At 54.9% G+C, this 26192-nt stretch overlaps 1 protein-coding gene across 4 annotated transcripts in view; it reads right to left on the reverse strand.

Moving 5' to 3' along the window:
• Window positions 1–23831, reverse strand: part of SH2D3C (SH2 domain containing 3C) — a 31179-nt gene extending 7348 nt beyond the window's left edge. The window contains exons 1-5 of one of the 4 annotated variants that reach the window (XM_007471735.1): window positions 23795–23831; window positions 21253–21730; window positions 9962–10001; window positions 2774–2902; window positions 1213–1667 (exon numbers count right to left, since the gene is read on the reverse strand). In XM_007471735.1, the coding sequence (XP_007471797.1) occupies window positions 1213–1667; window positions 2774–2902; window positions 9962–10001; window positions 21253–21730; window positions 23795–23831 (1139 nt within the window). Of the gene's footprint in view, window positions 1–1212; window positions 1668–2773; window positions 2903–6852; window positions 7042–9961; window positions 10002–19211; window positions 19311–21252; window positions 21731–23794 lie in introns of those variants that run through there. The other 3 variants (XM_007471736.1, XM_007471737.1, XM_007471738.1) reach the window with 3 other exon arrangements.
• Window positions 23832–26192: the final 2361 nt, after the last annotated feature.

Genomic DNA, 26192 nt, shown 5'->3' on the forward strand with positions numbered 1-26192 from the left:
CTGCTGAACTTCAAAGGCAGAAAAGGCTTGGAGATTATCAAGTCCAACCTCCCAACTGACAGGTACAAAAACTAAAGCCCAGAGGAGGAAAGGCTTGTGCAGTCCACAACCTGCACAACTGTTCTCTTCCCTGGGAACTTTGCCCCCAACTTGCAGAACAGTCTCGGGAGAGGGGCTAGCAGGAAAGGTGGGCAGGCCAAGGGAGACAGGCCCACCAGCCTGGCCCCTCCTCACTGCTCCCATACTATACCCAGGATGCCTTGGGCACACATGGCCTGTGGATCCTGGCACCGTTTTGATCACTGGTTCCAAACCACAGGCCAAGTGGCTACTCCCCACAGGGTATCCAACCAGCAATTCCCTGGCTGACAGCACCCAGCCCAGGCCCAGGGAGATGGGACCTATCCAAGTGCTGGTGGCACAGGACGGCAGATCTTGCTGCAAACAGCCAGGGAGGCCATAGACATTAGGGGCACAGACTTCGGAGTTGAGGGCCTGGGTTAGAATCTGGGTCCTACCACTCTCTAGCAAGCAGCTGCCCCTTTCCAAGCCTATTTCCTCATCTACAAAGTGGGGGCATGGACAGAAGCCACCTCCCAGGGGGACGTGGGAGTCACTGAAGTTGGGCACAAGAGCACCAGGAGAGGGCCAGGTACACAGTAGGGCCTCAGGAATGATTGGCTGCTGTGGCTTTTCCTGGGATCAGTGCCCGGTGTCACCTAGCCCCAGACAACTGGGTGTCATCAAAAATGTCGCTGAGAACATTCCATTCCGTGTGCAATGGCTTGCATCCTGCAAAGCCCTCTACCCTGATGCCCACCTTGGCCTAGTTTGGTAGGGTGGGGTGGGCTGGCAACAAGGACCAGGCCCCTGCCTGGGACAGGACAGCACCCAGGGCTCCCCCTAGGCCAGAGAGGGCTTTCTGAGTGAGGGCCTTTTATAGGTAGGAACACGGAGGCAAGAGAGGAGGAATGCCAGGGCCAAGGGTGCACAGCTAGTTGTAACAGAGCTGGGATGGCAACCTGCACTCCAGACTTCTACTCAGCACAGCCTGAGCTTCCTCCTGTCCTTCCCCACACACCAAGGCTCCAGGGCAGTCATAGCACCTCAGACCTGTGTGACTGGGCCTCCCCTTTCTCACCAGCACTCTCATTACCAACACCCCCATTTGACAGATGGGGAGCCTGAGGCCTAGCATAGGTTCTCACTCACCTGGTGGGGCAGCCATCACTGCGGGTGACCTTGTCGGCGGTAAGCCCGTCGGTCATGGTGACGCTGCGCCGCTTCATGTGGCTGCCCTTGGGGCCTGAGGGGCTGGCGGGGCTGGCAGCCTTGCCACCGCCCTGGCCCAGGCCGTAGCAGGCCTCCAGGTAGCGCAGCGGGAAGGTGCGGTTGACGGGGCAGTAGATGATGGCGCCACTCTGCTCTGACACAGCCTTGCGGCTGCCCACGTGATACCGCACAAGGGCAGGCACGTGGTCGAAGCTCTCCTGCTCGAACAGGTACTGGATGTGGGTGTAGCTCTCACCCGCCTTTACCACAACCTTGTTGATCTTGAAGTGCAAGGCCTGGTTGCGCCAGCGGCAGGTGAGCACGTAGTCGCCCAGGCTGGTGAGCGAGTCCCGGATGAGGAAGTCACCATTGCGCTGCACCAGGGTCTCGGAGACCTGCAAGAGGCAAGGGTCAGGCTGGGACAGGGCAGGGGCAGAGAGGGCCAGACCCGGGATCTGGGGGACACAGTGAACAGAGGTATCTGAAGCTTGGGAGTTGCACCCTCTGACCCAGATTCAGAGGGTGCATCTCAGCCAGAGGCCCTGGGTCCGGGAAACAGGGGCTCAGGCATGGGAGGACATAACACCCTGGGATGGGGGTCGCCATGATCTGAAACTCAGGTCTCAGACCTACTCCTTCTCAGGTCTCACGCTGGGCAGAGTGGATTCTCAATCCTCATTCCTCCTAACACCCAGTGCTCTGGCACATCTCTGGGCCTTTGTACCTCAAGCTACTTTCTCGACCTGGAACATCCTTCCCATCCTCCCCACCTGGTGAACTCCTATCCATCTCACAATGGCCTCTCTCCTCAGCACCCCTTCCTCGGGGCAGCCCACACTCCCTGCTGGGTGCTCCATTCTTACACTTCTCCCACTGGGCTCTAACGGTCTGCCTGCCGGTCAACCCCTACCCTGGGATACCAGCCCTCAAGGGAAGCCACCACATACTTTATCTCTGCATCCTTGGTGCCCAGCACAGGACCTGACAGAGCTGATACTTGACAAAGATTTACAGCATGAATGTAAAAGGGAACAGGTGACTATTAGCCTCAGCCCAGAAATTCAACTTTGTCAAAATTGAGTAGCCTAAGGACTGATATGCACTGACCAAACACAGAAGAGGCTGATGTATAGACCTATAACAATAACAGTAAAAATAATCGTAGTAATAATAACAACCACCACCATAAAGGACAATGTTCATTGAGCTCACTGCATGTCAGACATCGTGTTAAGAACTTCACATGCACTAGTTCATTTAATTCTCACAACCAACCTTTAAGGTAGGCACTATTATTATCCTCCATCTTATAGATAAGGAAACTGGGGCTCAGAGAGGTGAAGTGACTTGTTCAAGGTCACACAGTCAGTAAATGGCAGAACTAGACCTCATCCCAGGCTACTCTGATTGAACCCACCAAACAGTAGTCAGAGCTTCTCTGGGCTGGGGCTGGCCGAGGTGGTGGGTCTAGGGCTGAGGTCCCAGCTCAGGGCCCGCTCACCTCACGGGGGATGCGGCCATGGTACCAGGCGTGGCTGCGGAGATCTGTGCTGCTGAGTTTGAGCTCTTCCTCCAACTCTTTGTGCAATTTCTCAGGCGATGAGTCCAGGATGTACTTCTCCTTGGAGAACTGGGCAGGAGACAGCAAAAGTTGGCATCCAAACTGAAGCCCCTTCCTCCTTCCCTCCCAACCTCCACCACCTCAGGTGAACTCATTCCGTCCTGGGACCCTGGGAACACTTAGGCACAGATCCTCACGCAGGAGTCCCTATCCCAGCAGGAGTAACGGAATCTCAATTAAATCCACCAAAAAGTGCCTACTGTGTTCTAGGCTCTGAAGTATGTGCCAGGGTAGATAAGTCAATAAATAAACCTGTCCTCAAGGAAGCTCCTAGTCTAAGAGGGGAGGCAAAAGCGACATGAGCATTTGAGGGAACTTCCCTGGTGGTCCAGTGGTTAAGAATCCGCCTTCCAATGCAGAGGACGCAGGTTCGATCCCTGGTCAGGGAACTAAGATCCCACATGCCTCAGGGCAGCTAGGCCGCGGGGCAACTAAGAGTGCACTTTAGAGCTTGCGTGCCACAACAAGAGAGCCCGTGCACTGCAACTACTGAGCCCACATGCCACAACTAGAGATAATCCTGTGCGCTGCAACTAAGACCTGATGCAGCCAAATAAATAAATAAATATTTTTAAAAAGCGACATGAACATCTGAGGTCAGCACCACAACACTGGACAGCGGCAAAGAGCCCAGTAGCTTTTCAAAGGGAGGAGATGAAGTCTAGGCCAGGTGGAGTGGTCCAGGAAGACTTGCTGGAGGAGATGGCAATCACAGTCATTCTGCACCAAAGACACCAAACTGATCTTGAAGTGGAGGGAGGGAGGATTTCTAAACGTATATAACACAGCAGATACACAGGCAAAAAGCATGGACAAAAACAGGGCTGAATGCACGAGGATACATTCTGGGACAGTGACTTATACAGGCGTCGAGGAGGCAGCTACAAACATGGTAGCAGAGCACCCCCCTGCCTAAAGACACCTGTGATGTCCTCTGCAGTTCCCAAAGCCCTTTCTTCTTGCTGTCTCAAGCAATCCTTGCTAGATGGGGAAACTGCAGCCCAGCAGAGAAGCCCGAGATCACTCACTGGAGATAATGCTCAGGACCCCCCCCTTCCACCTGCCCAAGGGGGAGATTCTTGGTTTCCTGGTTACTGTGGCCTGGGGTTGGAGGCCTAAGAACAGGGTGAGGGAAGCCCCTGCTGCCAGGTGTGCCCCCACCATGAAGCCCAGCCCAATCCTGGCTGTCTTGTGAGTTCCCCAGGCCTCAGTTTCTTCCTCTGTAAAATGGGAACAATTGCAGAACCTGCTTCACAGGATTGCAAGGTTGAAAGGAGACAATACTCCAGAGCACTGCAACTAGCCCACAGATGTCCTTGTCACTGCCAGAACATGTGACATTGCTTCCTCTCCCTTCCCCCAATTCCACACCGTAATGATGGCTGGTCCAGGACAGATAGATATGGCCCAAACTTGGCCAGGCAGCAGGACAGATGAAGGGGGGCACTAAAGGGCAATCTCTCCCCAGGACCCGCTCCCCACCAGGGTCCAGCGTCCTCTAGGCCAGTCCCTGCCTCCTCTGACCTTTCACAGTTCTCAGAGCCTAACTCTGCTGCTCCATTCTCCACCCCTCTGCTCCCACTGCCTTGATTTACCTCAGTCTACACTGCTGCCAAGACATGTTGGTTCCCAACTTCAGAGATATCTAGTCTCTGATTCCATTATTTCAACACTGAACCCCTACTCTGGGATAGGTCCTGTGCCAGGCGCTGAGCCCAAGGTCATCAGGACAGGCGGCCTCTGTCCTGGGGGAGCCACACAGATACTGACAAGGAACCCCAGGATCTCTGGATGTTCAGAGACGCACAGGGAGCTCCAGGAGCAGATGAGCATGTCCCTCCTCATCTGGTCAGGGAGTCCCTGAAGAGGTGACATCCCCACTGAGGCCTGATGGAGCCAAGCAAAAGCATCAGGGTGGGGACAGGCAGGTGGGCAGGAAAGAGCTCTGGGAAGGCAGTGGCAGAGTCAGGGCCCTGTAGGCAGAGCCAAGGCCCTGGGGGTGGGAGGAGAAGCTTCGAAAGGGCTGGGGGTGGCAGGGGCAGGCACGGCAGGGCTGTGAGGCTGCCTTGGGGAGCTGGGCTTTACCCAGAGGCCACAGCAGAGCTGCAGAAGGTTTCTAAAGTGTTGGGGCAGATTCCACCCACTGCGTGGACATGGCCTAGTGTTTTCCAGGCAATGGCAGGGAAGGGTGGGGTGTGGGAATGGGAATTGGGGGAAGGGTGTTTACACAACCATTGGTCAGGTATGGGGAAGAGGGTGGAGGGGTCGGAGAGGATTCCAGGTAGAGAGCCTGGGAGGACAATGAGACACTCTCCAAGGTGGGCAAGGCTGGGGCCGGAGCAGCTTGGGGATGCGCCCATGCAAATTTGGGCTTTGAGGTACCTGTAGGGCTCTGGCGACAGATGGTGGGAGTGGGTGATAGGGATGAATGCTCTGGAAAAGGCAGGGCCTGAGGATGGGGATTCTGTACATCCCCCACCCAGCATAGAAACCAATACCCAGAAAGGCAGGGAGGTCCGGGGTGAACCGAGATTAGCTAACTCAGATACCTACACTCCTCCATGGGGTTCCCTATTCTTCAGGGTCCTGGCCCCTCTCCTATACCACACCACACCCTGGAGAGGGAAGAGTGGAAGTCACAGGGGAGACTCCTCCTTGACAAAGAGCATGCAATTGAGAAGTTGCCCCAGTTCCACAGCTGGAGCAAGGGGGACAGGGGCCAAAGAAGGGGAGGGGCTGTGTGGTAAAGAACCTGGCCTCGAGACTCTGCCTGCCACTGTATGACCTTGAGCCAATCAGTTTCCCGTTCTGGGCCTGGGTAGCTTCATCTGTAAATGGGGGGTGGGAGACTGGGCTCTACTTTTCCAACCATAATCAATGGTCAGGGAGAACCTGGAGGGACGAACTTGGTCCTCCCACACACCTGAGGTTAGGAAACCCTAGGGTCCCTGTGATTCCTCACCTTCGACCCGGGGGTCCCTAGCTCCCAAGGAGGGTGGGTGCTGGGGCGCGAATGCAGCATCCCTGCTCCCGCTGCACTGCTATTGGCCAGAGATGATCTCACCGCCTCCCGGCCTGCAAGCGCCTGATTGGCGGGTGCGGGGATGCTGCACTCAGCCGCCGGCGGGGCAGTCATTCAGGCGGGCTCGGAGCGTGTGTGAGCCTGGGGGAGCGCAGAGGTGATGCGCCCCGCGTCCCCCAGGGGGCTCGGGAGGCAAAAGCGCGGAGACCCCGGTTCATGGTCTTAACCCCTTCTCACCAGCCGGTGCCCAGCAAGCCCCCTCTAGCTCCCTTAAGTCTCACAACCCTAAGCAAAGCCACCCCACATGATGCTCCGCAGAGAGGCGGGGTCCGGGTCCTCCCCTCCACCCCCTTCCGTTTAACCCTTCCACCGCCACGGCGCCGTCCCGCACTGACCGGCCAGCTGGGCTAGGAGACCCGCGCCCGGAGCACGCCCGAGCCCGCCTAGAGGGCAGGAGGGTTGCAGGCGCTCTGGCCCCAGCCTCGGCACCCGCAGCATCCCCTCAGCTTCCCACCCCTCACTCAGCCTTTGGACCCCGGCCCAGCGCCCCCGGTACAATGGGGAGTCAGGCTGCCCGGGTCAGCCGCAGGGGCCGGAGTGCTCGCTGGAGGACCGGCACGACGCCGGGGACCTCATCTCCAGGTACCCAACGCCCCAGCTCAGCTCCATCCTGCAGAGGAGGCAGCACCGGAACGGTAGCCTCCGCAGCCCCGAGTCTCGGGAGTGGCAGCTGGACCCTCACCCTGCGGAGCGTCTGGGCGCCCAGAGGTGAGGTTGGGGCGACCCCGCCCCCTCCCGCAGCCCTCAGCCTGCAGCCCGCAGCCCCTGCCTGGCCGGACCCTGCGCGGCGTCACGCGCTGCGGCTCCCCGGCTCCGGGGGCGAGCGGCCAGAGGTCCCAGCCCGGAGCGCCTGGCGGGGGCCGAGCCGCCCCCTCACCTGCACCTGCACGAAGGAGCCGCGGTAGAAGCAGCAGGCGGCGGCCGACAGGGCGCTCCACAGGCTGCACCGCTCGGTCATGGTGGGGCCGGGCGGCCAGGGCCGGGACTGTGCGGGGGACGGCTGCCGGCGGGGCAGGGGCGCGGGACCGACCGGGCTGGGCACCGGCTGCGCTTGCCTCTCGGCGGCGCGATTACCTCATCGCCTTGTCGGGGGTGGAGCGGGGAGGCGGGGCGGGGAGACCCCACCCTCCTGCCGGCCCCGGGAGGGGAGGGGGCCATTGTTCCTCCCTCCGCCCGCCCCCGGCTCCCCGCCCCTAGCCCCCAGAGCTCCAGCCCCGCGCGCCCCGGCAGTCTGTAGTCCGGGGATGCTGAACGGGGGACCTGCCAAGGGGGGCTTCACGGGGGGCAGAAGGATGGGGTGGGGACCCCTGGGCCGGCAAGGGAGGGGGGGTGTCCTGCCGCCCCCACTCGTCTCACCCCTCACTGACCCGGAGAGGGCAGAGACTTTGAACTAAATCATATCTAAAGCTGGAAAAATCCCTGTATATGTTTGACCAAATCCTTTGTGGCCTCAGGAAATCTCCCGGAGCCCAGGGTTTCTCATCTCTGATTTGGAATCAGGGACTCTGCTGGGAATTGCGGGATATTCTGACAGACTTGGGGGTGTAGGGAGGGCAGAGGCTCAGTTGGGCTCAATGGTTTGGGAATCAACCTGGGTTCAACTAGCGGTGCCCCACCTCCACCCAACCAAGTCCCTTCTCCTGGAGCCCAGATTTACTCATCTGGAAAACATACCTGTGCTGACCTCACAGAACTCTTGTTAGCATTGGCTGAGCTGATGCATGTAAGTTGCCAGACATAAAATAAGTGCTCAATAAATACCTGCTATTGTTTTCAAGCTTAGTGTCTTAGAATCTGGACTTTTGGTCCTAGAATCATAGGCTCTTCAGCACAAAGGGAGTCATCACTGACTCTGCATCAGTCGGGCCTGGAGTTCAAATCCTTTTGACAGGCTGTGTGACCTTAGGCAGGTGAGTCCACCTCTCTGGGTCTCAGATATTTGATTATTTTCTGTAAATACATCTGAAGCTCTGAGCATGGAGCTTGGAGTTTTATGGTCTTGGAACTTTAGAATCCTTGCCTTAGAATCAAAGTACTCACATCACGATCTGAGAAACCCTGGAGTTCTGGAAGCTGAGTACGTAAGGTCAGGAATGGACTTTTGGTAACCAACTATTGATTCCACCCTCTTCTGAGGCTTGAAGCCACAACTAACATTCCTTTGAGTTCATCCTTCAAGGGATTCTTTAATCAGCTCCAGTGAGCAGGTATTATTTCTTTTATAGCATTTTTAAATTACATTTTTCAGCCCAGTAAACTAAGGGAAAAATACAAAGCTAATCCTCACAGGGATCTCACTACCGTCAGTGATGGGGATCTCATTATCTTTCCAGGCAGCTGGGATTTATGGGGTGCTGAAATATGCCCCCGTGTGGTCCACCACTGGCTCTGGTGCTGGTTCTACCTGAGGCCTCTGTCCCCCCTGTGGTGTCAGGGCTCGGGATGAGGAGCCAGGGCCCAAATCCCGGGAGCAGCTCCTGCTCAACTTGCTGCAGCCCTGGGCTGCATTTCCTGGGCTCACTCAAGCTTGTTTTCTGACCGCGCCCACACTCTTACCTCTGCCTGGATCACTCTACCACCCATCTCTGCTTATCTTTATCTCCCTTCCAGCTTTCTTGTTGGAGAGAGGATGTTGGTGAATATTCCTGGTCAACTGCAATGGCTTGGCTTCAATGCCTCCTCCTCCAGAAAGCCTTCCTTGATCTCCCCATCCCCAGCTCCAGAGCTGAAAATCGTCCCCTACCTCTGGAGCTCCAATGGCTTCTTATCTGAGCCTTCTGGGGATGGTGGGGGACAGCAGTGTGAGCGCTTCCCACAGAGCTCATTACTAGTCACTTACACGGAGCTTTACAGGCAGCATCTTGGGTGATGGAATGCCCTGGGGTCAGGAGCCAGCCCGGCCTGCTCTGTTCCAGGCCCAGATCTCCCCTTCATGGGCATGGACTCATTGAGCCCATAGCAACACTGGTTTGGAAGCACCACTGTTACCCCATTTCATACAGGTGAACACTGAGGCTCAGAGAGGTGACCCACCCAAAGTCATGTGGCAAATAAGTGGCAGATCTGGGACTAAAATTTGGGTCTGCTAAATTACAAAACACAAGCCCAAACCATTGTGTGGTTCTGCCCTCGTCCCCACATGGGCCAGGAGCCCTTGGAACACAGGGCCTGGCGCTCCTTGCCCTCTGCTGTGTGTTCCATACTCGGTAGGGGACCTGGCTCAGGGTGGGTGCTCCGGGATGTGGAAGGCCAAGGGCTCTGTCCATGGTCTTGGCATCAAATAAACTTGGACAGCAATCCCAGCTCTGCCCTGCAGTAGCTGTGCGGCTGTGGGCAAGTTGCTGTACTCCTCTGGGCCTCAAATTTCCCATCTGTAAATGGGCACAAGAAAGCCCTCACTGCCCAGTGATGAGGGGAGAAGTCAAAGACCTCATTTATGTAAAGAGCTCAGAAGTGACTCCCAGTGCTAGCAGCCAGCACAGGGCTCTGCACACAATAGGCACTCAAAATGTTCTGTCGTGTTGTTGTTATCGTTATTATTTCAAAACTGCATTTTCAACATTCCCAGTGCCCAGGACAAATTAAGCTCATGATCGATGTGACTGTGCCCATTATCTGTGATGAGGAACTGAGTCATCCTTTCCTGCTGCCACCTCCCGGCACCAGCACCACACGCTCAGAGACCAAGTGGGATTAGAGCTGGTCTTCGCATGGAGCCACCCTTGGGGCCCTGTCCAGCTGGCAGCTGGATGGAGTCTGGTAGTAACAAACATTGGGAAGTCCTGAGTTTGGGGCCAGGAAAGAATGATAGAAGGCATGGGAAGAAGATGCTGGGATTGAAAGCAGACCCCACACGCTGCCCTGACTCCTAGACCTTCTCCTGGGAACAGTCAGTGAGATCTGGCTTCTAACCAGGCCAGAAAAGGACTCTGCCCTTCCTGGAACAGACTCTGGGCCCTCCAGTGTCCCCTTCCGGCCCCTCTTACCTTCACATAGTCCCCGCCAGCCTCCGGCTCTCCAGTGGCCCTGGAAGGAGAGAAGAAAAGTGAGTGTTCCCAGCCCTGCCTGGCTCCCCAGCTGCCAGCCTCTGCCCACCTGCAGGCAGGAGGGGGCACTGCAGCTGATAGCATTTGCTGGAATCTGCTGGCGGGGCTACTCCTCCACTCTCCAGCTGTGCGACCCTGGGCAAGTACCTTCACCTCTCTGAGCCTATTTCCTGTCTGTAAATCAGGGTAATGATAGCCTCTGTTTCCTCGGGTTTTCTCGAGCACTGTGGGAGCTGATGAATGTTATATGCTTAACACTGAATTGCTATCTTCGACCAGCTTCAGGACGCTGCACTCCCCTGGTGTTCACTCCCCACCTCCTCCCTGACTCCACAGTTGGTGGCCCCAGGCTGGGCCTCAGCCTCCTTTCCTCCCGCCCTACCCTCATTCCCTAGGGCAGAGTGACCCACCCAGTGGCACATCATGGTGCCATTGCTGGTGACATTTGGCTGCGGAATTGATCCCCTCCCCTAAGAGGTGGTCAGGATGGGGCCTGGAGAGGCCAGAGGCTGGGGGTGGCTGTTTTTCCCAGGTGCCAAATAGATATCACCCTTCCTTGTGAGGGCTTCCGTGAGCCACTTCCCCCAGTCCTCGGCCTTAAAGGCCCTCCCTTCTCCGATGCAGCCTGGACCTGCCCCTTCAACACCAGACTCAGAAACCCAACTGCCTCCTTAGCATCTCCTCTCAGATGGCTGAAGTCATTTTGACTTTCGTATCCAAAGCAGGACTGCTGATCCCCACCACCCCACACCCCTGCTCCCCACATCCAATTCCCATCTCAGTTGATGTCAGCTTCATCCTTCTTGTTGCTTTGTTTGGCCCAAAACCCTGCAGTCCTCTGCACCTCCTCTCTCACTCACACTCCATGCCCCATCCATCAGGAAATCCTGTGGCCCTACTTCCAAAATAGATCCTGACCACTTCTCTCCATGTGTCAACCCTGACCCATCTGGGACACCCTCTGTGTCCTCTGTGGAGCACACAGCAGCCTTCTTGCTGTGTCTGCCCTCACAGCCCTCTGCCACCCAGGCGGCACTCAAGTGAAAAGCTAAGCAGATCTCGGTGCACAAACCACCCCCAAGCCTCCCATCTCTCAAAGAACAAAATCTAAATCCCACTCCATGGTCTGCAAATGGCTGGCCATGTATTTATCAACTAAACCAAGACTTTTCTTCCCTTGTGAGAGTAAAAAGGGTGCCATTTTCATGCCAGAAAAACGAGTGTAAACAGGCTCATGTGTTCCCCAACCTACAATGCCCTGTGTGGCCCTGGTGGTATCTGACTGCCCGCCTCATCAATTCCCACCCCCAAAATATGCCTCCCTCCCTCATTCTATCCCTCATTCTGCCCCGGCCACATTGGCCTCCTTGCCAAGCTCGTTCTTGCCACAGGGCCTTTGCACTTGCTGTTCCCTTGCCTGGAATGCTCTCCGCCCCACCCCACATCATCACACAGCTTGCCCCTCCCCCTACTTTATTTAGAGCTCTGCTTAATGTCCCCAACCCAGAGAAGCCTTCCCTGACCACCCTGCCAAGAATAGTCCCTTGTCCCTCACTCTCTGTCCTCAACCCTACTTTCTTTTCCTCAATCTCTGCCTGAAACAATCACTTTACATTTATTTGTTGACTCAGTTACCTGACGCCTCCCCTGGGGCACTAACTTTATATAGCTCACAGGTGAGCCGCCACCATGGTGCCTGGCACATGGTAGGAGCTAAAGAACTCTTTATTGCTTAAGGAATGTATGAACAGTAAACCCTCAACCAGTATTCATCACTGTTGTTATTATTAATTCCCTCAACCAGTATTGATCACTATTGTTATTATTAATTCTGTCAGGCTGGGCCCTGGTTCTCTGGCTGGCACAGGCCTCAGTATTGCCATCTGCAAAATAGGGAGGAAAGTCAAACATCAGGGAACTGCTTCCTCAAATACAGAAGCACCAAATTTAAATTTAAATGTGATAAATCTAATAAAATAAATTTAAAACAAAAACAGCTGAGCTAAAAACAAGACAAAACAAAAACTGTGGCTGAAGTATAGGTTTCCAGGGCAGAATTCCATGCAGGGTTTCCCCCAGCTCCTGAGGCCAGGGGCTCCTCATTGAGAAGCTGTCTGACAGTCCTCCCTGTTCTGACATTCCAGAGTCCCTGGTGCTAGCCTTCCTTCCTGCAAAGTCCTTGCTGACCTCTAACCATAGTCCCTCAAGCTGCAGCCTGGCCCTAGCAGGCTCCCAAAGGTGTTTGGGTTCTCTCCGTCCAGCCGAGTTGGGAGTGGGGTGGAGTACAGACCCCTCCCCCTCTCACCACCCTGCTCTTCCTGGGTGAGGTGTCCCATCCCAGTGTTTCCGGCCATTTAGGCCCGGAAATCCTCCCACTGCTGGGAACAGATTGGCCAGGACACTGGGATCGCCTAGCACTTCCTCCTGCTTCCTGTCCACTTCCCCTCATGCTCTGGGCAGGAGCAGAGCCTTGGGGAGGGGGCGCCTGCCCCAGGGAGCAGGTGGGCTGAGGTAGCCAGAGCCAGTGGGGGTGCTCAGGCAGAGGCCCAGGCCCAGGAAGCTGTGGGCCTGGAGCCACGACCAGCACCCATCACCTCTCCCTGGCCCCCTACAACACTCCAGGATTCCTAAGACATAAAGTGACCATGTTGGCTCACCACCCACTGACATCATTTGCCCAGACTATGACCACCACCTCATCACTGCCTCCCAGCCTGCATCTGTGTCCCTCTGACTTGTTCTCCCCACAGCAGCCAGAGCAATCCTGTTAAAATGAGTCAGCTTACAACTTTCCTCTGCTCCAGCCCACTGGAGTGAGCCCTAGTTTCACTCAGAGTAAGAGCTGAAGTCCTGGGGATTTCCCTGGTGGTGCAGTGGTTAAGAATCTGCCTGCCAGTGCAGGGGACACAGGTTCGAGCCCTGGTCCGGGAAGATCCCACATGCTGTGGAGAAACTAAGCCTGTGCGCCACAGCTACTGAGCCTGCACTCTAGAGCTGCGAGCCACAAGTACTGAGCCCGTGCGCCACAACTACTGAAGCCCGTGGGCCTAGAGTCCGTGCTCCACAATAAGAGAAGCCACCGCAATGAGAAGCCCGTGCACCGCAACAAAGAGTAGCCTCCACTGGCTGCGACTAGAGAAAGCCCACGTGCAGCAACAAAGACCCAACGCAGCCAAAAATCAATAAATAAGTAAATTTTTTTTTTTAAAAAAAGCTGAAGTCCTCATAACAGCCTTCACACACTGGCTCTGAACACACTCCCCTCACTCATGCTGCCCCAGCCAGGCTGGTCTTCTTGGTGCCTTTTGTTCCCACCTCAGGGCCTTTGCACTTTCTGTTCCCTCTGCGAGAATACTTTCCCTCCAGATATCCACTGAGCTCCCGCCTTTCCCTCCTTCAGGTTTTTACCAAAATGTCCCTTCTCAGTGAGGCCTTCCCTGGCCGCCCATCTGGAAGTGAAGTGTGGCCTCTCAATGCTCCCCACCTCCCCGCCCTGCTTCGTCCTTCTCTGTAGCGCTTCATCTGACTTGCCATATGCACTATCTCCTCTCACCAGAACATCAGCTCCACAAGGGCAGGGTTTGGGTTCTGCCTAGAATGGTGCCAGTCACCCTATAAAGATGTTTCGCTCTGTTTTCTGTTTTTCGGTCACACTGCATGGCATGTGGGATCTTAGTTCCCTGACCAGGGATCGAACCCGTGTCCCCTGCAGTGGAAGCACGATGTGTTAAACACTGGACCACCAGGGAAGCCCCTGTAAAGATGTTTTTGAATGAATGAATGTCACAGCAGCCCCTGCAATCCTGAGGACAAACTCTAGTTCTCATGGGTCGGCCCGCTGTGACCCAGCCCCTGCCAGCCACCCCTCCTCTCTTCCTTAGGGTCCTCCATGCACTCAGGCTTCACACTTCCTCCAAAGAGCTCTACTCCCTCCAGCCTCAGGACCTTTGCACGTGATATTCCTTCTGCCTAGAGGAATTCTCTCCCTTAGAGTCAGAGTAATCCCTACTCAGCCTGCAGATCTCAGTTTGCTTGGAGATTTCTAGAACGTTCTCTCTCCCTTTGTAATGATCAAATCCAGGAATCAAAGCTTCCATTTAAAAAAACTCAGCTCCGGGCTTCCCTGGTGGCCCAGTGGTTAAGAACCTGCCTGCCAGTGCAGGGGACACGGGTTCGAGCCTTGGTCTGGGAAGATCCCACATGCCGCAGAGCAACTACGCCCGTGCGCCACAACTACTGAGCCTGCACTCTACAGCCTACGTGCCACAACTACTGAGCCCGCGAGCCACAACTACTAAAGCCCGTGTGCCTAGAGCCCACGCTCCACAACAAGAGAAGCCACTGCAATGAGAAGCCTGTGCAACGAAGAGTATCCCCTGCTCACAGCAACTAGAGAAAGCCCGCACACAGCAACGAAGACCCAACGCAGCCAAAAATAAATAAATAAATAAATAAATAAATAAATATTTAAAAATAAAAATAATAAAATAAAACTGAAATACTGTATTTTAAAAAAATTTAAAAAATAAAAAACTCAGCTCCATTAATTAATTAATTAATTTCTTATTTTATGGATTTAAAAGGCACTTCCTCTCTAATATTAGTGGTGAAATCAATTAATAAATAATAGTGACAACTGAGCTAAATCAGTTCCACTAATCAGCTGCATTAATTATTTAAATAACCAACCCCTTTAATTGCCTATATTAGCTGATTTGTTCTTATAACTGGTACCACTTATTGCATACATTAGCTTAATTAATTGAATTAATGATCAGTCATTAGAGTCCATTATCCTTTATTTCCCCAGTGCAGGTTTCGGTCTGAGCTTTACTTTCAGGGTCTCCATCCTGGCCAGGAGGGAAGGGCGAGGCTCCCCCAGGGACCCTGGAGGAGAGGCTGCCATCCTGTCCCACCTTGGCCCTCCCTCACCACAGGCAGCCTTGCCCTGCAGAGCCCTGCAGCCTTGCTGCCCCCAGTCTGTCCCCAACTTTGCTCCCTGGGGTGTGGTCATATGGCCTTGAGTGGAGATTTCCCCAACGTCTGCCTCATGCTTCCCAGCTTTCTACCTGCCCTCCCCTCTCTGAGCTTCAACTTCCTCATCTTTGAAATGGGCATATTTTAACTGTCTTCCCAGAGGGGCTGCAAGGATCCTATGAGAAGGAAAGGTGGAAGGTTCCTTAGCCCCTGTGGTTCCTCTCGTTGCCCCAGCACCACCCCCCCCCAAATGAAATCTCCCATCCTGCTCCTCCTGAGGGGTTGAAGATACTCTCCCTCCTTCACTCCGACTTGCACTCACCCGGGGCAGAGAAGCAACCCTGCTCTATGCTCCTTAGTCCTTAAAGACCCTGAGAAGAGAGAGCTGGGGTGGAAAGCCCCATCTCTCTGGGGACACCCAGCCAAGAGGCCTTTGGGATTCCCTGCCAGGAAGGCCCTTGGTTTAGCCTCTGCCCTGCCCCCTCTCCTGTACGATGGGCCACCACCGTCCTGGAGACGTCCTTCCTCCTCTCCGCCATTCTGCGCCCTCAGTCTTCTTGACAGGGGTGAGCTCCCCAGCAGAGCTCAGGAAGGGTCCCAGCTCTGTGAGGAGAGGACAGATCAGGGTCGCTCATCCCAGGGCAGAGCTGAGGAGTCTGAGTCCCAAGAGCTGCTGAGACTTAACAGCTGCCAGAGAACAGCAAATGGGGAAGACGACTGAATGCCTGTGTGGAAGCCCCGCTTTACAGCAGGGCACAGAGCTGCTCAGACGAGACCTGGCTTGGCTCTGCTTTACTCCTTGCAGTCCCCCCAGATGATGGGGACTGCTCCTGGATGGAGATGGGGGACACTGGGGAGGGGAAAGTGAAGAAAAAAAATATTTCGACCAGACCAGGAACCCAGAATCGACACGAGGAAGAGGAAATGCAGTGGGCATGGACGGAGGAAAGACCCTCAGGGGCTCTGAAGAGGGCCCTCGGCTGGGAGGGAGGAGGCTGTGTGACCCTGGGCGAATCCCCCTTGTTGGGCCTCAGTTTCCTCTTGTATAAATGGGTGTGGTGATCACCTGAGCATCCTGGGTACCGGTACTTCCTCGGGCCAGGTCCAGGATAAATGCTCTACTTTGTCTAGTCCTCACGATGACCCTGTGAAGCAGGTGCTGTTATTGTCCCCAATTTACAGATGGGGAAACTGAGGGTCAGAGAGGGGAAGGGGGTTTCTCAATGTTGTAAAGACAGTCAGCAGTGGGCCTCTGAGCCGCTGATGTAGCCGACCCCTTTCTTCCCCAGCTCTCACGCCACATACGTCCAGCATTCTGTAAACAGAGTCCGCTAAGGGTTTGAGGGGATGTGGCTCCAGCTGGGGTTGGTGGGGGGACCGTCCATCCTTCCTGAGCCAGCGCAGTTCCCACAGCCTCAGGCGTCTGGGGGTCTCAAGGGCTATGAGAAAGTCTCCACAGGAAATGAGAGCCAGGAGCAGCTGGGCCCCTTTGGAAGACAAGGACCAGCCGCCCAGAGTCTGAGGAGGCTGAATGGGCTGAGCCCACCACAGCCCCCTCCCCCCCCCGTGGGTAATCACTACCAGATGCCCGGCAGCTGACGTCACTTTGCAGGGCCGAGAGGGTCGTGGGACTCTGGGGAGTGTTGGGAATTCTTGGACAGGAATCAACATTCCGAAAGGAAATGGTGGGGGCGGTGGGGACGGGGGTCTTGGCCTGTTCTCAATGCCTGGCACCAGGGCTGGGGCACGGGCAACACAGGGTGCCCCCAGCCGGGGTGCTTCCTTCTCCACGTCTCAGTTTGCTTCTGAACAGCCCTGGAAGTGGAGTGGAGGGGCCTGGGTCTCTGGGAGGCAGGAAAGGATGTTCAGGTGAGACACTTTAGAATGAGTAGGACTGCGGTCAAATCCTCCTTAAAGGAGAAGTCCTCGTAAAACATAAGTCAGAGTGGGGCCTTCCTCTGCTTGAGGCCAGCAACGGCTGCAACTCGCTCAGAGCCAAAGCCAGGTCCTTGCCGGGCCTTCCAGGCCTCACTTATCTGAACCCATTTCCTTTCTGGCCTCATTTCCACCACTCCTCTCCCCAGCCCCCATCCTGCTCTCTGCTGCTCCTCAAATGTGCCAAGGATGCTCCCACCTCAGGGCCTTCGTACCTGCTTTTCCTTCGGCCTAGTATACCCTTCCCCAGATACCAAGATGGTTTGTTCCCAGTACACCAGAAACTAATATATTGCATATCAACTATATTTCAACTAAAAAAAAAAAAAAAGAGGGTCTGTTCCCTCATCTCCTTTGCTCAAACATCAGTTTCTCACTGACACTTTTTTCCTGGCTAACCTTCCTAAATTGCCACCACCAGCCATACCCTCCAAGACCAGTTCCCCTACTTGATTTGAATCTTTCTCCATAGTGCTTTTCTCTTCTGGCTGACCGGGTAACTCATTATCTTGTTTATCATCTGTCTCCCCCACACTGGAACGGGGGCTCCTTGAGAGCAGGGTTTTGTCTGCTGTGCTCACTGCTGTCTCCCTAGAACCTAGAAGAATGTCTAGGAATAGTTGCATCTCAGTAACTATTAAAATGAATGAAATTCCAACTCAACTGTGTCATCTCAAGCAAGTTGTTAACCTCACAAAACCTCAATGTCTTCATCTGTAAAATGGGCTCCTATTACCGCCTTTTCAGGGGGGTATGGGAAGTCATTTGAAGTAATGGTAGAGACAGCTCTGAGATTTTTACTTGCAGGAGGTGAAATGTGGCCTAGTGGTTAAGTGCTTGGGCTTGGGAGTTGGTCAGGACGGAATCAAATCTAGGCTCTGACACTTAATCTCTCTGTGACCCCAGGAAAGTCCCTTTGTCTCTCTGAACCTCAGTCTCCTCACTGGTAAAATGTGGTAGATGGCACCCATTGAGTGTTCCAGGCAGGGCCGGCCAGTTGTCCTCTGGTGGGACCCTGGCCTGACAATTCCTGTGTGTGTGTGTTGGTGTGGGGTGTTGGGGGACCTCCCTTCCCTCTCTGAGACTCTGCTTCCTCCTCTATAACATGGACTGAAGGTAGAGTGTCAGGGCTCTCTGGACCCACTATTTCCCTGCAGAAGGCTGAGGGTGCCGGGGGATGGGGGGAGACTGGGCTGGTGCTCTCCTTTTTGGGAGCTAAAGGCCCTTCATTCCCCTTCTATCGGCCCCTCCTCCCTCCTTCCTCTGCATCCCCCATGATCTCAGCAGGGAACAGGGCACCAGGAAACTCCTGCAGCCTCACCTCTTCCCCTTCCTTCCTTTTGCTCCAGGTGCAACCTGCTTCCCAGGGGGTAGGGGAGGGACACGTCTTCCCCAGCTTACGCTGCTCCCTGAACAGCCACTGGGATGACCCCCTTGGGACACTCAGGAATGAGGCTCACAGTTTTACTCAGTGGCAGTTCTCAAATGCCCTTGTTCCCAAGCTGGATGGATCCTCAGAGACCATCCCAGGCCCATCTTGGCTGTTGGGGAGATTGAGGCCCAGAGTAGGGCAGGACAAGCCTGAGATCACACAGGCAAAGCAGGTCGCCTGACTCCAGCACAGATCTGGGCTTCACAGGCTCCTAGAAGAAATGTTCAACAATTCCTGGACTCCTACTTGGCCTGGAGAGCAGGTGGGACACTGGGTCCCAGGGCACCAAGAAAGGGCTCAATCTGATCTGCTAACCCCACCCCCCTCAGGACCCCTGGACACTCCAGATGATTAGGGGGGGAAGGGAGAGTCTCCCTATTTCCTCTTAGCTCTAAGCCAGTCCTGATGCCAGAGGCACTGCCAGGACCATCTCTGCCCACAGGGGAGGAAGGCTGGGTCCTAGACTTGGCATTCTCAAGGTGTCTCAAGACCTGCTGGAGGGGAATGGGTTGCCTAGTCGTTGAGGGCCTGGTCCAGGACGGTGGAATTAAACCCTAGCTCTGACTTTCACTAGTTGTGTCAAACTGGGCAAGTAAACCTCTCTTTCCTCATCTGAAAACTGGAGATCGTAATAGTGCCTCTCTTCTGGTACTGTTGTGACCAGAAGATGCCCAACCTGTGCCGGGATAGGCTGGGGATAGAGTTACACCAAAAGAAAGTTTAAAAGTCCCTGATGCTAATAAACTCACACCCAGGTTTGTCAGCTGCCCCAGGGGCACGGATTTCCCCCTCAGACAACTCCCGTTCCGGGCGGCGGCCCTCCTCGGTCCCAGCTTGGTCACTCACCCTCTGGGTCCCAGTGCGGGGCACCTTCGGCCCACCGCAGTCATAGTTCCCTGTCGTCGCGGCTTGCAACCTGTGGACCTTCTCTGCTCGACGGCTCCCGCCTTTCTCAGGATACGGAGCTGCGGAGCTTAGAGCAGGACTCCTGGGGAGGAGCCTGGCCTGTAGGCCGCGCCTCGGACACGCCCCTCTGCCCTCCCTGGGCGCGCTCCACCGCCTACTTCTCCCTTCGGGAAGGACACGCCCGGCCTCGGACACGCCCTCCGCCTGCTGTCTCGCTCCGCCCTCTACCCCATCTGTCAGGTCGGAGCGGGAAGGCCACGCCCCCTGCACACGCCCATTCACCACGCCCCGCCACGCCACGCCACGCCCCGCTTCAGCAAACCCTCAGCGCGCTTCTCAGACTTTGGTTACCTCAGAACGCCCCCGGAGCTACGAGGCCCGCTATCCTGCATGCAGTCCTTGCTCCACACCCGAATGAGGCCGAATTTAAGAGGGGATGGCAAGAGAAGGCAGCCTGGAGCAGCCAGAGATGGTGGAAAAGCATTTGTTTTATTCATCATAAACGTAAGCACTCCCATTTACCGAGTTGTTTGTGGTGTGTCAGGCGCTGTGCTAAGATTTTACAAGTATGTTACTCTTGAATTCTCACCACAACCCTACAAGGTAGGTGCTATTGTTGTGCCCATTTATCAGATGAGAAGAGTGAGGCTCGGAGAAGGGAAAAGACTTGTCCAAGGTCATGCAGTCAGTAAGAGGCAGCGTCTGGACCGGATTCACTCTGCAGCTTTACAAGGTCCTCTCCCCACTGAAGGACCAATTACCCCAGCACACAGAAGCTGTGCTTGGTGTCTCAGGGCAAAGTCACTCAAGAGAGGTTCCAGAACCAACCCTAGAGTTACTTTTGCTCAGATTTTTTACCCCCTCTTTATTTCAATAGGTACATCTGACAGTATGGTTTATACAAAGACTCTGAGGGTTGAAAAGCAAGGGACTGGGGGTGCAGGGGTGGTGGTGGGATTAAGTGGGAGATTGGGATTAACATATATACACTAATATGTATAAAATAGATAACTAAGAACCTGCTGTATAAAAAAAAATTTTTTTTTAAGAAATAAATGAAAAAAATAAAAGAAAAGCCAGGGACTCCTTTGGTGGGGGCTGAGGGGGTCTCCCAGGGTCATGAAGTACATGGCTGTAGGGCTTAGAAGATGGTGGGTACAGTGTGGTGGATGAGCGTGCAGCCACTGGAGACAGGCAGATTCCTGCTCAAATCCCAGCTCTGCAACCTTGATTGAGTCTCAGTTTCCCCATCTGTAAGATTGGCGGGGGTCGGGGGGGGTAATAGTACAATCTTTTACAGAGTGTTCAGTGAGTAACATTTGTTTTGACACCCAGTAAAATGGGTACTGACTAAACGAGAGCTATGGTCATATCATCACTATATGTATTTTTGTATCAACTCAACACACCCTGTAACCCAGTTAGTTAACAAATGGTCTTCTAGATCAAGGGGAGCAATGTTGTCCAGCAGAATTAAAGGTGGCGATTCGGGTGTGGGCCCCAGGGCAGGGATCCAGTGATTGGGCTTGGATCCACCCAGTAGCTGAGGGCCCATGCTGGAGGCTGCCTAGGGCTTTGGAGTCGGGGTGGGCGTGGGGGGCGGCAGCGGGTCTTAGTTCAAGTCCTAAGTTTGTCATTTGCTAGATGTGCACCCTGACTGGGGCAGATGACATTCCCTCTCCGAATCTCAGTTTCCTCTTCTGTCATATGGAAATAACAGTATCTTCTCCCCAGGTTTGTTTGTTTTTTCCCTGTTTGTTTTTGTTTTTTTCCTTAGAATTAATTACAAGTGAAGGGCTAAGTACAGTGCCTGGTCTATAGTAAGCACTTGGTTAATGTGTAGGTGTGTTTGTGTGTGTGTTTTGTTTTGTTTCTACTCAGATGTGTGTGTTGGGGGGTCCTCTCCAGGATCTACTTGGTAGGAGGCTGGAGACACCATCCCCGCAGGTCCTGCCCTCACCCTCCCCTGATGGGCACCTACCTTTCTGAGACCACGTTCCTGTGGTCTCGCTCCTCTTCTGTGTCTGTACTGGGGTCCTCAGGTTTTCTCATGGGGCCCACTTCCACTGCTGAAGGGTTGGGTCCCACTGCTGGGGTGTCCTCCACGGGGGCATCGGTCCCCACTACCACCTTCTTGGCTGCCTCCAAGCCTGAGGGGTCAGGCAGCCCTCGGAGCACCACGTGGGGCTCAGGGCCAACCTCCTGGGCCTCCTGGGTGGCCTGTTGGTCCCGAACCTTCTTGATGCTGGGGCGAGGCATGGTGCCCATGTGGCTGTACATGTCGCTGGAGCGGGCATAGGCCGGGGGGCTCTTGGGGACTGTCACCATGTCATCCTGTGTGGCGTCAAAGGTGTCAGCCTCCAGATGGGGCCGGATGCTGGTGGAGGCCAAAGATCGTCTCAGAGTGAAGGACCGAGGAAGGTTGGAGAGACTCCCAAAGCCCTTGAACTTGAAGAACTCTGGCAGGGGGAAGGGGAGGGAAAGAAGTTAATGATATTGTCAGCACTAATAATAATAACAATAAAATATCCGTGCCGTTCCACTCATTGACTGCTTCTGAGCAGGGGTTAGGAGTTTCACTGACACCCCCTCTAACTGTTATGGTATAATATGGCAGCTCTGGAATCGCAGAGCCCTGGGCTTGAATCCCTTGAATTCCACATCCTAGCTGTGTGACCTTAGGCAAGTCACTTGTCCTCTCTGAACCCCATTCTCCACATCAGTAAAATAGAGATTATAGTACCCATCTCCTATGGGCAATGGGAGAACTGAAGAAAAGCATGAACTCAGCATGTAAATAACATGCTTAACATGGTACCTGACACACAGAATAACCTCCATAAGAAGTAATGAAGATGATGATGATCACAATAAATGCCTCTGCATTTGTCAAACATGCTGCATGCATTACTTCACTGAATTCTCAACACAACTCCATGACACAAGCTTAATCCCCCATTTTCCAGATGAGGAAATTGAGGTTCAGAGCTGTGACATGACCTGCGTGAGGTCACACAGCGGGAGGCGAAGCGTGTGTGTGTGTGTGTGTGTGTGTGTGTGTGTGTGTGTGTGTGTGTGTGTGACGTGTGTGTTGGGGTGGGCAGGGGGAGTTTGAATGAGGCTCTGTGCCCCTGAGGTGAGGGTGAAGTGAGAAGGGGGTTGTCGGGAGCCTGAGGGTCCCACTTCCTGCGGTTCCGTCCTTCCTGTCAGCTGAGCCTGGTGTTGGGACTCAGGCAGCAGTGCTCGGGTGATACCATCTCCTCATTTCCGCGGGGGTGCATGTGAGTTTCCTCCTCCCCGTCCCCAGCTGTGAGACTGCCCTTCCTCGCAGCCACCACCATCTGACTGACTTCACTACAGCCTCCAGATAAGCAAAAAGGAAAAACCCTGGCATTTTCCACTTCCTTGGCATCCTGTGCCTCCTCAGGTCCTCACAACCATGATGGAATATATCGGTGGGATGCCCCCATCTGACCAGACAGAAAACTGAGGCCCAGAGAGGGGAAGGAATTTGCCCAGGGTCACAAAGCAAGGCTGAGCCTGGACAAGGGCCCAGGGCTCTGGATTGCTGGGGTCAGTGTTCTGGGGCTTTCCTCCCAGTCCTGCCCGCCCCCTCACTTGGTCTTATTCTCTGCCTCCTGGCAAATGCTGTCAGAAGATGCTGAGGCTCTGCTCTTAGAAAGCTATGCCGTGGGGCAGAAATTGTGCCAATGACTGCCTTCTGTCTCAGCACCACTTGTTTTGTCCCCTGGGGACTGGGGGTCTGGAGGAAACAGTAGTGGGGCAGGGAGGGAAACTGAGGCCCAGAGTCCAGGAACTTGAGATTGAGCCCTGCTCAGTAGCCCCATATGATCTCAGGCAAGTGTCTTGGTCTCAGTCTTTTCATCTGTGAATACAGTCATAATCCTTGCCCTGTCCACCCCCCTGTGCTGTCACATCAAAAGAATCAGGGGAAACTGAAGTTTGCTTGCACCAGGAAGGGATCACCAACCTGGGGGAGAAGTGATGGGTGGGTGTGGCCCCTCACTGAGTTGTTCTGGGTCCCAGCGTCACTGCTGATGGGGACATGGGACAGGATCTCATGGCACACACCCCTCCCCCCGCCTCAGCCACAGCAACTCCCAGCCTGAGACCCCATGTGAACCAGGCCCAGAGGCAGGGGGTGGACTGCGTGGAGGTCTTCCCTGGCCCAGCCATGAGGTCAAAGGGAGCCAGAGGACACGCAGACGAATGGAGAGACTGAGAGTTGGGGTGGGGAGAGACAGAGAAGTAGAGACGGGCAGAGACAGACAAGAGAAGAACAGAGGTGGAGAGCCTAACCAGCTGGAGAGAGAGAGATACCGGGCCAGTGATGGAGAGATGGCGACTGGAAACTCAGAAGCAGAGGCCTCTGGAGAGAGGCAGAGATGGACAGAAAGAAAAACAGAAACGAGGTAGAGTGATGAAGAAGCAAATACACAGAGGCTGAGATGGACGGACAGACAGAGGGATGAAGGACAGTGCAAACGGCACCCTGCACTCACTGAACTTTTTGCTGGCCTTCTTGGTCCCCTCCGTCATCTTGGCAAGTCGTGCAAAGCCCCCGGCTGGAAGGCAAGTGGCCACTCGAAGCTCTGGACATCAACGTTGAGATGCCTCCCTCACCTCCCCTTCCCCTTTCTCGCGCCCTCTCACTCGCTTCCTCTGTGTATTTTTAAACCAGTGAAACTCCCACAGCCCCACCCTCCCCATCCTCTCTGCAGGGGGCGGAGGCAGGGGCCTCCCCCAGTCCCGGCCCCTGTGGGCCTCCTCCTTGGCCTCGGCCTCGGGGAGGCAGGGGACAGACCACAAGCGCGTGAGATCTGGAAGGTCTGGGAAATAAACCACAGACTCTGGGAACAGAGCCCACTGGGCTGGGGGCCTCTGGGGACCTGCCAACAGCTATCAGGGGGTCTGGCCAGCAGGCTGGGACGGTGCAGGGAGTCAGACCTGAGGGCAGGGGGGTTTATTCTAAGCCTCAGTGCTGGGGGATGCACTGGCAGCGGTGGATAGGAGAGTGCCATGGTTTGGCCTGTGGGCTCTGGGACCACCCAGACCCAAATTCAAGTCTTGGCTGGCCACTTTATCACTGTGTGATCCTGGACTAGGGAACTCACCTCCCGGAGCCTCAGTTTCCGCTCTGTGAGTAGGAGGTATTTGCAATGCCCACCTCAAAGAGTCCAGTGCTTGGTGCAAAGCCTGGCACAGAATCAGTGCCCACTACACTCCTTTTCAAGCTAGCAGGGACATGGCGATAATTTTGTCCACCACCCCATTGTACAAAGATAGGAAAACCGAGGCACAGACAGGGAGAAGGATTGCCCCAGGTCATACAGCGGGTTGGTGGCACAGACTGGGTTACAACTTGCCCTTTCAGGCCCCTTAACCCACAGCCTGGTGTGTGTGTGTGTGTGTGTGTGTGTGTGTGTGTGCTCACGTGGACAGGACAGAGATGAGGAAACGAAACCTCTCCTACACAGGTTGTCCCTGACACCTGTGGAGGCTTTCAGCAGCTGCTGGGGGCGGTGCAGCTGAAAGACCAGGAGCTTCAAATCCTGGCTCTGAGTGCTGCTGACAAGTTACTTCTGCCTCTGAAGCCTCAGTCACCTAATCTCTAGAATAGGCACAAGTGCAAGGTACGCAGTCAACTCCCAGAGGCTCCAGCATGATTGGACATTATTATCCTGGCCCCAGGGCTGGCAGCTGGGGCTGTGATAGGGGAAGTTCAAGGTCAGGTGGGGCCCATCCTGCATCCTCCATAAAAATAATGACTACTAACGACTAACATTTTCTGGTCACTTAGTATGTGCCGCCACAGGGCTCAGTTCTTCTGCCCTAACAGGCAAATGTTGTTTCTCTTGTTCTCATTCTACTGATGTGGAAACTGAGCCCCAGCCCCCACCCAAAGTCAAGTTACCTGGAATTGGGATCTGCCTGTCCAGCTGTGGAGCCTGAGGTCCTAACTTCCACACTCATAGCTCCCACCATCCTCTGGCAGCTGGATGATAGACCTTGGCAGGGGAAGGGGCTGCTGAACCTTCTCGATGGGATGAGGGGGAACCTGAAGCCCTGGAGGGAAAAGGGACACAGTCTGTGAGACAGAGGCAGCAAACAGGCCTGGATGGGACAGGTGTTCAAAGTTCAAATGAAAGGATGGGATTTCTGGACCATGGCCTTAGGAGGATAAGGAGGGTACAACTCCAGCTCCCTCTACTGAGCACTGACCATGAGCCAGGCATGGAGCTGGAAGCCCCTACAGATCGTCACAGCCCTGTGAGATGATCCTGGTACTGTCCCATTTCACAGATGAGGGAACTGAGGCTAAAGAGGAGCAGAGACTAGACAGACAGATACCCAGGTGTTCTAACTCCCAGGCCAGTGTCCCTTCCCATCTCTGGGTTGTTGTCAGAAAAGGGAGAGGGGCCTGTGGCCTGGTGGTAGCTGGGGGTCTTCCCTGTGGGAGGTGGAGAGTGAGTTCCCCAGCTTCTCTTCCAAGAGGCAGTCACAGTGATTTGGGCTAACTGCTGAGGCTGTGGCATCAGCCAGTGCTGGCTTCCTGGCCAGGCCTACTCCCGACTTGCTGTGTGATCCTCCATAAGAGACTTTACCTCTCTGAGTCTCAGTTTCCTCATCTGTGAAATGGGGTCACAGTAGCCCCCACTTCCTGGAGTTGTTGGGAAGACGAAAGGAGCAAATGATGACCCGGGCCAGTACACTATGGCCTCAGCAAACCCTGGTGGTTGTTGCTGAGGGATGGGGGTGGTTCAGGCCAGGAGCAGACTGGCACAGGCCAGGAAAACCCCAGGGCAGGCACGTGGTGTGAAACCTGGGAGTCCCAGCCATGACGAGTCCCTGTTGCCGTGGTGGAGGGGCCTTGTCAGTGCCAGGCTAGCCCTGCCGTTG

This window comes from Lipotes vexillifer, unplaced genomic scaffold (assembly GCF_000442215.2).
Source record: "Lipotes vexillifer unplaced genomic scaffold, Lipotes_vexillifer_v1.1 scaffold98, whole genome shotgun sequence".
NCBI classification, from domain to species: Eukaryota; Metazoa; Chordata; class Mammalia; order Artiodactyla; family Lipotidae; genus Lipotes; species Lipotes vexillifer.